Source organism: Brassica oleracea, chromosome C9, assembly GCF_000695525.1.
Source record: "Brassica oleracea var. oleracea cultivar TO1000 chromosome C9, BOL, whole genome shotgun sequence".
Lineage (NCBI taxonomy): Eukaryota > Viridiplantae > Streptophyta > Magnoliopsida > Brassicales > Brassicaceae > Brassica > Brassica oleracea.
The window spans coordinates 28,823,878-28,835,317 of NC_027756.1; the positions used below are offsets into that span (position 1 = coordinate 28,823,878).

At 38.5% G+C, this 11,440-nt stretch overlaps 1 protein-coding gene across 2 annotated transcripts; it reads right to left on the minus strand.

The window, feature by feature from the left end:
* Nucleotides 1-6,019: 6,019 nt before the first annotated feature.
* Nucleotides 6,020-9,630, minus strand: LOC106313048 (protein FAM63A). 2 transcript variants are annotated; one of them, XM_013750770.1, is made up of 13 exons: nt 9,372-9,630; nt 9,022-9,140; nt 8,823-8,929; nt 8,656-8,743; nt 7,873-8,482; nt 7,593-7,793; nt 7,438-7,492; nt 7,276-7,357; nt 7,104-7,184; nt 6,851-6,964; nt 6,724-6,764; nt 6,420-6,543; nt 6,020-6,262 (listed from the first exon to the last, which is right to left on the minus strand). In XM_013750770.1, exons 1-13 carry the CDS (start codon nt 9,556-9,558, stop codon nt 6,170-6,172), a joined length of 1,902 nt encoding a protein of 633 aa, XP_013606224.1. In that variant the 5' UTR covers nt 9,559-9,630; the 3' UTR covers nt 6,020-6,169. The 2 variants fall into 2 exon arrangements, with proteins under 2 accessions (XP_013606224.1, XP_013606223.1); XM_013750769.1 differs by having other exon boundaries at nt 7,569-7,793.
* Nucleotides 9,631-11,440: the final 1,810 nt, after the last annotated feature.

Consider the following 11,440-nt stretch of genomic DNA (forward strand, 5'->3'; position numbering starts at 1 on the left):
CTCTTCAGCAAAGAACGTCTGGCTCTTATACTGGACGCGTCCGGCTTTTAAGACTAAAAGGCGTCTAGCCCTTCTTCTTGATCACGGGCTAGTAGAGACAAAATATCAACCGGATACAAATGTATTGTAGACCATAAGCTTGTGAGAGCCGAGATCTATGACCTAATAATATATATTTCAGTGTGTGATATAATCGACAGCAACAGAGGTCATGAGACACCATCAAGAGATGGATAAATGACTACAATGTCCGAGATAGATATGGTACTGCCTAAAGCAAGAAATATCGATGTCCACATGTGAGATACATGAGAGTGTTTTCGGCCGTAGAGCCATAATAAGAGATTATAAACTCACATCAATGATCATTGATCTTAAACACTCATGAGACAAGTAGTGGACATGTATAGACGAGGTCTATGACCCAGACATGGATCGGCCAGATCGAGACATAGGTTCATGATAACCATGTCTAGTACATTGTCCATAAGTACTTATTCTGTCTGACCAAAGTAAAGAGTCAACAATAGACAATCACGTCTAGACTATGGACACATGCAAACACTATTTGCAAAGAACCAATAGTGATCTCCGAGGACAATGTGATTCACATTGCTTAGCACATATGCTTTACCGGGACACTCGATGTCAAGAGACATGAGAAATGACCTAAGAGGTCAAAGTGGTCTAGATACGGCTTAGTAATGAACTTGACCGATTACTCCCTTCCTACATATACAGGAAAGACCACGCACCAGATGCGTAGAATGTAGAAACCTACAGTGAGGTTCACATCAGGGGGAGTAGTGCGTGTTGTACTCTTTTTCCTTCATCGTGGTTTTGTCCCACTGGGTTTTCCTGATAAGGTTTTAATGAGACAACATGAAGCGTACTACAAATCCTGTTTGGTTATGGCATCCAAGGGGGAGTGTTATAAATCATGGAGTGGATTGTCATTAACCAGGCCCGGCCCAAGACCGACCCAATACCTAGAAGATGGAGAGATGGCCAAAGCCTAGAGAGAGGAGAGAGAGAGACGACTTCAGGAGAGAGAGCGGTCACAAAACTTGGAGAAAAGGAAACTCTTTCTTTTTCCTAGTAGATGTAATCTTTCCATTATTATGTATTAGTAGTTTTCCTAATCCTAGTGAGTTTAGGTTTTGGATACTTTCTATTTATCTTCATCTTATAATCCTTATATAAAGGAACCCCCTTGATCATTAATAAGAACACATAAATATTCAGTCTCTAAACTCTCTAATTACAACAGACTTTATAAAGAACTAAAAGTTACATCAAAACGGATGTACTTTGAAATTGAATAAAGGTTTGGAAAATATCAAATACCGTGTTGAAAAGTACATAGCCAGACAGTATGTAAACACAAAACTATTATTAAATATAAATAAATAAACTGAAAAACTTCAGTGTTTAATGATAAATATTGCAGCGTTAGATAGGCTATTCGATAGATAAATAATCTAAAATTTTCATCACCCGTTGAAAAAACACAAAATCATCTTAAAACAAAACAATAGTTAAACAAAAATACTTATAAACCACCATCATCGGGCGCAACTTGTTGGCAGTTGAATATAGAGATGTCAAACAGGTTTACCCATTCTGTTCCGTCCCGTACCGCGGTGGGTTAGTCGTCGAGTTGCAGCGGGCATGTCCCGCGCAGGCTGCGGTCTTCAAAATGCCGGCCCAAACCCATACCGCAGAATATATAGGCCTTCGCAGGCCGTCCCGCAGGACACCTCCTTATCAAACCGCCTCCTACAGCTTCTTTCATGAATGTTCAAGTAGAAGAGTTGTGTAAGAGAGTTGAAGAGAGCTCATTAAGCTTCACTAAAGCCTTATTAAAATCAATGCCACAAAGCTCTGTTTGTGCTTTACTTTCTTGAGTTAAAAGCCTTCTTTTGTTATCAACATAAACTTTTATTGAGTTTGAATCTGATTGAGTTGTTGTCTTTCTAATAATTTGGCTTAAGTGTTGTATGTCTTCATCAAACCATCTCTCTTTTTAATTATTTGAATTGCAAAAAATTTCGTGAGTCACTTTGCCAAATTATACAAATGACGTGATATACAACTAACTTTTCTCCTAAACAACACCACTGTAACCAAATTTAATTTAAGAAAAACACCACTTCACAATACTGAAAACAAAACCAATCAACTTAAACAAGAATATCACATTGTAATAAAGCAATTCATAGTTGTGCGTAATAAAAAGAGAAAACCAAATCAAAACACCACCAGAGCTCGAATCGTCATGCTGGAGCTGGAGTCGTCATTTCCAGAGCTCGAATCATCATCACCGGAGCTCGAATCATCATCACCGGAGCTCGAATCATCATCACCGGAGCTCGAATCATTATCACCGGAACTCCTTATGTATTTTTGGGAGAAAAGTCACAAAAATCGCTTCCTTCTCACTCTCTCTCTCGTTTTTTGAGGTAAAATAAGAAATGAATAAAAAAATGCGGGTTCATGTAATCCCGCATAACCCGTTTCAGCCCATCCCGCAAAAGACTCAGTCCCGCAAAGACACGTCCCGCGAGGCCCGCAAATTTACGGGCCTAAAAACCTCATCCCAATGCCGTACTGCGACAGTCCTTTACGGGCCAGATCCGCGGTCCAGATCCATAATTGCCATCTCTAGTTGAATATCAAAATAACAAGACAGAGTGTCTTATTTAGTGTTGGCCATCTAGTGTCGGCTAGAGAGAGTAAAAATGGTAAAAAGCCCAACAAAACGTGAGGAGCAGAAAGAAGACATAACTAGAAGAGGGGTTCAAGACATGAAAACTCTTATTTAAGAACGAATCGCACACTCCGGTTTTAGTCGCAAAACGTTGCTGTTTTAGGAAGTAAGATGGTTGGAGTGTCTAGCATTGTTTCATGATAGCTGTAAGACCACGGAGAGTTTGTCACGAGAAATCAGAGTGTTTCATGCACTTTTAGACGAAGCTAAATGTCAGACTTTGAAGCTTAACCCTTATTGACCTTCTTCTTCTTCTTTTTTTTGAAGTAACAAGCAAAGAAAATAAAAAAAATAAGGATGCGTTTGCAATGAATGAAAACGTATGTGAAAACTCTTGTTCTATATATTATTGAAATGACAAACCCTTTTTTGTTCTTTTTGAGATATCGAAACTAGAAACACAAGAAGAAAACACATAAAATAACAATTTGTTTTTTTATTGGTTTAAAACGATGGAAGAATGGCAGATGGTACAAAATAAAATTTGAGTTATCTTTATGTTTTCAAACAAAAAATAACTGAGAGAGAAAAAAATTGCTGGATAGATCTCGATGATCGTTGATTCAGAAAAATGATCGTTTGTCGAAGATTTTTAATAATCGTTATTCATGAAGAATGCCGATAACAAGGTGAAAAATATAAAGTTTTTGTTACAACAAAGTAGTTCAGATCAAAAACAAAACATGCTCTAATAGCAATTCATAGGTCTCAGTTATAGGATCATCTATTGTTTACGTAGAAACATATGATTTAGTACCAATTAAAGAGTGTAACTAGTGACAATTAAAAAGAATATGTAAAATGATATAAATTATTATTTTTGGAATTTAATGGAATGAAATCAGCATTCCACTTATTCCAAAACGTTTTTGATTTGGAATGATTTTTCAAATGATAGTTAATTTTTTTTTCTGGAATGGTATGGAATGTTATAGAATGAAATGAAATACACATTCCATTTTTTAATTATAACTCGTGAAAAAAATTTAGAATGCACATGAATTAAGCATTCTGGAAGTTTTAATTCCAAAAAAATGCATTCTAGTTGCAGCCAAAGTCTCTTCAAAACAAAGAGAATTTGTCAAAAACACAAACTAAGAATACCCTTTTCTCTGGGGTGGTTATGACTATCTCTTTAGGTGAATGGATTTGATGAGCCCGAGCATTTTGGCTACCACCACTATTGTGACTCAGGGTTTGAATGGCAACCAAGGGAATGAAGAGGAACACTACATTCTTTAACGTTCCTCAAAAATGTTACTATTCATGAGGAATATTTTTTCCTCTTCATTCCTTCTCATTCCTTTTTTGTAGAGAATTATAATGCAAATTTGTTCCTTGTTTTGATAAGGAACTCTCATTTCTCATCATTCCCAAAATTTTATTTCTATTCATTCTTTTCCTAATCATTCTTAATGTTCTTCGATAGTTACCAGTCACACTTATAGTTTTTTTTGCTACCGTTCCTGGTAGCCTAGATCTTTGTATTAGAATTTTTATCATCATATTTTCTCTCTGTTCGATTAACATTTTAGCTGATGTGATTTCAATGCTTAGGACATCTCCAACCTCATTCTATTTTTCACTCTAAAATAGAGTTTAGAGTAAAAATGCTCCAATGGTACTATATTTCTCATATAGAGTGAAAAATAGGTTTACTCCAAAGATTTAGAGTAATTTTTTTTTGTTTATCACTCTATATTATACTCTAAAATAGAGTACCATTAAAGCAAACTCAAACTATATTATAGAGTTACTCTATTTTAGAGTAAAAATAAAGTAAACCATTGGAGATGGTCTTATCATTGTGTAATAAAAAATGCTTTGGAATTTGTTGTTTGTTTATGGATTGACTAGCTGGAAATTGGTTCGCTCGTAAAAGTGAAAGAGCCTTCGTGAATCTTTAATTAACACCAAATGCATATCAACTCAGAAAAGTTCTCCTATCTAATGAATGTGGTGAACTTGAGATCGTTTTACGCTAAAGAAAATCTATGTATGAGATGTTTGTGTTCCAAAACCATCTCTATTAGAAAATTATAAGTAAGTGTTTATAATCAAGTCTCGTAATCTCATCACAAAGACATTAAGAGGTTCTTCTTTTCAGCCAACTAATGTCGTTTATTTTCCAAGCATTACCAAAGTTTTTTTAATTTTTAATGCTGGAAAATTATGCTAAAATAATGTACATAAAAAGATGGACAAGAATACATCATTGTTAGGTTTTAAAACCTTTTCTTAGTGCTGAATTGAAATTAGTATCAAAACTCTTTCCTTTTTCAGTATCAATGAGTAACTTTACAAGAACAAAAATAGAAATCACAAGTTTTTCTTTAGGAACCAAAACCTTAACTATTGATCATCTTGATCAATAGCGTAGATCACCTCTCTATATATATAACACTCACCATCTTCAATATCTCTGCCAACGCTATCCAACCAAACGTATCTGTTACGTCAAACACCACACCGGTAATTCAATTTGTTTCAACAAGTGAGATCTCTACTACCAGCTATCGAGCTACGATTCACCATTTCACCAACCCCTTATACTACGGCCAGGTTCCAGATCAGAAATGCGTACATGAATATTAGGGTTTAAGTTCTCATAATCACCGATTTGCTTCTCCAAGCCTTTTCTGATCATCGTCGCTAATTGCGAATCAATTTTTGTCTTCTTTATGAGTCCTGTTCGTTTGGTTGCCGCAGGTTTCGGCGGCAGCGGCAGCGGCAGCGTCAGCGGCGGCGGCAACGTCAATGAGGACAGTTGTTGTTCGTTTCGCAGACGCTGACGTTGCCGCATACTATATCGCGACCGCAGATTTTATCGGCGTCAGCCGCAGGACGCGGCGTTTGGACGCGGCGTCAGACGCAGTTTCCTGCGTCAACGAAACGAACAAGAGTTGACGCAGAATGTTGACGCTGCCGCTGGTACTTGCGGCAACCAAACGAACAGCCCTATGATCATTTCTCTTATTTATACTACGGCCCAATTACCAATCACTTGCAACTTGCAACTAACTTCCACGTCACTTTGCTCTGTTTCCTTCAATCCTTCACCATCTTCGTTCTTTGTACGACACTCTAAATGGTGTATCACCCCGACATGATCCACACAGACGAGCTAACTGATGATATTTAATCTCTTATCCTAGATTTTCCTCTCAATCACTTTTATTTATGTATATATATATAAAAACAATTATTAATCTATTGCATTTAATGAGATTTGACTTATGCGCAACAAAATTATTTTAGTTTTTTTTTTCAGCAGAGCACAATTACAGTTTGTAACGTTTTTATGCTAAAAAGGATTCAAAAGTTTTTTCAAAGGAAAAAAAAAAACAAGTTAGGAAAGAAAAATAGGTTGGAGATTTACAAAATCGACATGATGAGGATTTACATGATTCTACATTTGCTATCTTTAGAGGATTTGCCTTCCTGTCTTGACGCTGCAGCTGATGATGGCGGCCTGTGGCTGCTCCTTGGTACCTGCAATGGTCACACAGTGTATCTACTAATTAATATGTAAAAGAAGCGATTGGATTCTGATTACGTTAATGCTCATTATCATGTCATGTAACACAATCAGACTTGGGGTTGCTATCTATGATTATAGATAGAGTTATGAGTAGAAGAAATCAAATACCTGAGGACCAGTGATCAGTCGTGAAGCACCAATACTTGTTGGTGGTTGTGGAGTTGGGTTACTCCGCGGGCTCTGGTCCTCAAACTCCTGTTGTTGCAAAGCTATCGCCAGTTGTAGATCAGAGCTGCATAAATATCAAAACAAATCATAAGCAGCATGTTTCAAAAGAAAGAAAAGACATCTGTCTTCTCGTTTACTTATGAAAGAAACACACAAAGAGACAGACGAGGGGAAACAATGAAGTTTTGAAACAACAAGAATGAATTTAACAATGGCGATAGAAACAGTAATAGTAGATATTTACTTGACTTCTATGCCTGTGTCTGGCATGCTCGCAAGATAATCCTGTGAGGAAAAATAATAAAAAAAAATGATTAAAATGATAAAACAAGGAGATCTTGAACAGTGATTATGCTATCAGGACAACATACAGCAGTATTTGTGACTGCGTTTTGCTCATCCCATGTGCCACTTGCACCAGTTGTGCTGCTGTCAATCTTGAACTCCTTGAAAGTAGCAGTCATGAACGCAGTGTCGCCATTAACCTGAAACCATATTGCATGTGAAGAGTGGTCACAACTCACAAGAAGCCATAGCAGGAAACAGACTGGATATAGTTATAATATATATCTCTTTAAGAGTTGCTAAATAAGCAAGTAAAACAAATGATCAGTAAGCTGATACCTCGTTTAGCTTTTCCCAAACTAAATCAGGCTGATTTAGGTAACCTTGATCTGTAGCCAAAAGATAAAGCTCACCTTCATACTGAAAAATGACAGCAACACGAAGAGTACTGAATTGGAAAATCAATATGTTGCAATCATAAAAATGAAAATGTCTATAAATTAAACTAAACCTTGAACATGGTGCAGAAATGATTGTTGCGGAAAAAGACACAGAGTTCACGTTCTTTAAGGCCTTCTTGCAAGCGAAAGAGTCTGTAAAATACAATCAAAATATCGAATGTAAGATTAATACCAGAGAATATAACTTGTCAACAAATGATAACACCACGCACCCGCAAAAGGTTAATTGACTGGCACTGTTCTTCAGGAAGTTCCTGATTACTTCACCTGGCAAAACTCAACGATAATGTATTAATATCTCAACAATAAGTGTGTCTCCATGCCCAAGGGTACGTTATATTACCCTCTTTTGCTGTAAGCCCGTTACCTTCAGAAGAACAATCATCAACATTCTTCTCAGCCCTTTTCCCAAGAAGTGATTCGCCTTCATAAACGGGTTCTTTGTCTGCACAAACTGGTGGAGCCACAGCGTTTACGCATTCCTCACCTTCATACATGGGTTCATCACTAGATACGGGTGAAGTAAAAGCAGCGGATACATCGTCATGCCGGGATTTGTAAGTAAGATCTGGAGATGGAGTGGGAATTTGAGTAAGAAATTCAATCTCCAATATCTTCAGATGTACAAGAATATGAATAAAGACTACCTGGATTAACAGAAGCTGCATCAGACTTGAGCAGACTCTCAGAAGTGCAGTCAGTTTTGGTCGACTCCAGATCAGTCTTCTCCATTGAAGTTACCTCAGCGATAGCCTTTTCGTTACTGTTAACACTTTCAACATCAGCAGGGCCCGTCTCATCTCCAGATTTCTTAGGAGACAACTGATCATTTTCTGATGCTTTATCACCATCAGATTTGAACTGTTCTAGGTGACAGATATTATCACCAAGGGTGCTAGTTGGACTTGCGTCTGAAAATGTGAAAGCAGAGTCCAGGTTGGCCGAGTCTCCGTGAGCGTTTGGTGCTGGACCGTTCCCCTGTGATAACTGCAAGGCTTGCAATAACTCTGTTTCTTCCTCAAGGTCACCCTTTCTCAGCTTACGAAGCTCAACAGCTGCAGGTGGAGAATCCTGAAAAGAGCTAGTTTTCGAGAGACAGGGCGAAGGAACCCCTAGAGCCGCTGTGGTTGCCGCAACGAAATCAACAGAATCCTCTCCGGGATTTTCGTGCTCTACGTTCTGCGTCTCCAGAGCAACGAGCTCCCCCATTAGCGCATTATATGACTTGCTACCAATTGCATCAGCTGTTTCAACATCCTGGAGGTATGCAAAAGCAACACGGAATCAATCTTTTTACTACAGAGCCAGGATTGATAAAGACACCATTCTAAAAAAGAAAAGTGATCTATCCATAACGAGCCAAACAATGGATATACAGAATAAAGTATCCTATCACAAGAATGGAAATTAAAACAAAATCACGGTAATACCTGGGGATCAACTATCCATCCATGATACAAAGGAATGTCAAGTAAGTCAAATATTGCACACTCAGGGGTGAACTCAAAATCATCAATCCTGGCAAACACGTTAAATGGTTATTATATAAATTTCTACAATGGTAGAAGCTTAATAACAAAAGATAAAAGCTGTGAACCTCCTGAATTTAATATTGACATCGATTCCAGTAGTAAGACGTGGAAGAAGATCAATAGCATCAGCAATGTTCTGTTGCTGATTCTTAATATATTCTTCCTCTTTGTCCTGCCATGAGAAACATTAAACAAAAGTTATCCACAAAGATTAAGTCCATAAATATAAATATAAATATAAAGAAGAAGCTTTGATTAAATTACATTGACTTTACTATTGGACTCAATCAATCTGTCGACCACAAGGGACATCAATCTCTCTTGAGAAACCTCATAAGAGTCAGGACTCAGCTTCAAGTTGTTTCTCAGAAGAAGAACATTACCTGTTAGATCCCAAAATCAATATACACGTTAATAAAAGACATCCGGATACAAATAACTAGCAGAAGATTTCATCTCCTACAGAACATTTCAATGATTAGACAAATACCTTTCATTATATTATTACCAAAACCAACAAACCCTAACACCGATCCTCCAACTAGCGTTACAATCCTAGAAACGGAAACCTAAACAATCCATCATTAATCCAACCCTAAGGAAGAAGAACATACAGATGGCTAAGAGAGGGCAAGGTCCATTCTCGTTCTGGAGAATGATAGGCGTGTTTCGGCCAAGGAACTGAATCGATTTCGTCTTGTACGTCGTCACCTCCTCCTTAGTTTCGTTAACAACAACATCCTCTTGCTGAATCGCTTCCTGGATCGTCTGTGTCGGAGAGTCTGAAGCGGTGGTCGCCATTTTGATGATCGAAGAAATTTTCTGATCCAAATCGAGAGAGAGAGAGAGAGAGAGCGTGCGAGGAAGAGGAAGAGGAAGAGGAAGATGATTTTTAATTTATATTTCGAGGAAGAACTTTTTCTGGAAGAGGGTTTAACATAACCAAATCGGCACGTACCAAACCAAAATTCGGTATGATTTAAATGCTATTGGTTATCAGTTTAAATGTACAAACCAGAAGACGTGTTGTTCCGCCAAGTTATTTGAAGAACAGTGTAACAGACCAATTGGTTCGGTTTCGTTTGGCTATCTTCTTATCTATGAACATGACTCTGGTTAGACCATTACGATTTGGTTGAACCAATTTGGGAAACCTGTATATATTTCAAGCGTATCTTTTAGGGACAAAAATCTATTATGGACCCAGAATGCTCAAAAAAAAAAAAAATCTACTACCACTTAAAAAAATCTATATAGACCAAAGTGAGTAAAATGATAATTTTACCATTAATGAAAGATGACTTGAGTCATTAAATCATTTCATTTATGTTTTAATTTTGGCCACACCATTTTATTCTCTTTCTGTCATAAATCATGGAATGAATTGCCTTTAACCAGGTCCGGTCCAAGACCGGCCCAATACCTAGAAGATAGAGAGACGGCCGAAGCCCTACAGAGAGGAGAGAGAGAGAGCCGACTTCATGAGAGAGAATGGCGGCCACAAAGTTCGGAGAAAAGGAAACCCTTTCCTTTTTCTAGTTGATGTAATCTTTCTATTATTATGTATTAGTAGTTTTCCTAATCCTAGTGAGTTTAGGTTTTGGATACTTTCCATTTATCTTTATCTTGTAATCTTTATATAAAAGAACCCCCTTGATCATTAATAATAACACAGAAATATTCAGTCTCTAAATTCTCTAATTACGACACGTTATCAGCACGATACACTCCAAAACCTTGGGACAAAACCTAACCTAAAATCCGTCACACATAAACCTTAAATCAAGCGCAGCTTAAAATCGATCTATCTCTCAAACCCTGAGAAACCAGACGACGAGCCACATATCCTCTTGAAGCTCTTGACGAGACGAATCCACCAGCGCAAACCGTTCGTCGATCAGATCTCAGACGCGCTCTCACTCGCAGGAACAATACACGGCGCCGTCTTGGTCTTTTGGAACCCTAATCCCGAAGAACCCTAAATTGTTCTTGCTTGCGTTCCGGCTTGCAAACTCCGATCAAACTCAACTCCGATCAAGCTCAGCTTCAGACGTTCCCTGTCCGTGATCAACGTTCCAGCCTCAGCTCAGCTTGCGTCCAGCTCAGACCAAATCCATGATCAGACGCAACCGTCCGCGAGAAGAAACAAGCTCGCGATAGCCCTCATCTCGCGACCCCGACTGCACGCGTCCATCTCAGCCTCAACTCGCGAACCCGACTGCAAGCGTCCGTATCAGCCTCATCTCGCGACCCCGACTGAAAGCGTCCGTCTCGACTCGAGACCCGATAGGAAGAAGACAGCTCGCGATAGCCCTCATCTCGCGACCCCGACTGCACGCGTCCGTCTCAGTCTCAACTCGCGACCCCGACTGCAAGCGTCCGTCTCAGCCTCATCTCGCGACCCCGACTGAAAGCGTCCGTCTCGACTCGAGACCCGATAGGAAGAAGACAGCTCGCGTCCGCGTCGCAGCTCGCGTCCGAGGTTCATCCATTGATCTTTGGAGGTCCGGTTTCTACAATTTGCAAAACAAAGGTAATCCTAATTCTGAGAACATGAATCGAACCTGGTTGTTTTGTAAAGATTGAAACCCTAAAAGATAATCTCTAAAACTAAAAGCCATAGGTTAAATAGATCAATCCCCTATGAGTAAATCGAAGCTCTATAAGTTCGATCTAAACCTAA

Excerpts from the sequence above, each read along its gene's own strand:
- LOC106313048 (XM_013750769.1), bottom strand. The coding sequence starts at position 9,558 with ATGGCGACCACCGCTTCAGACTCTCCGACACAGACGATCCAGGAAGCG. Across the intron at positions 8,744-8,822 it reads GTCAATATTAAATTCAGGAG|GATTGATGATTTTGAGTTCA; the intron begins GTTCACAGCTTT and ends CGTGTTTGCCAG. Across the intron at positions 6,263-6,419 it reads GACTGATCACTGGTCCTCAG|GTACCAAGGAGCAGCCACAG; the intron begins GTATTTGATTTC and ends TGACCATTGCAG.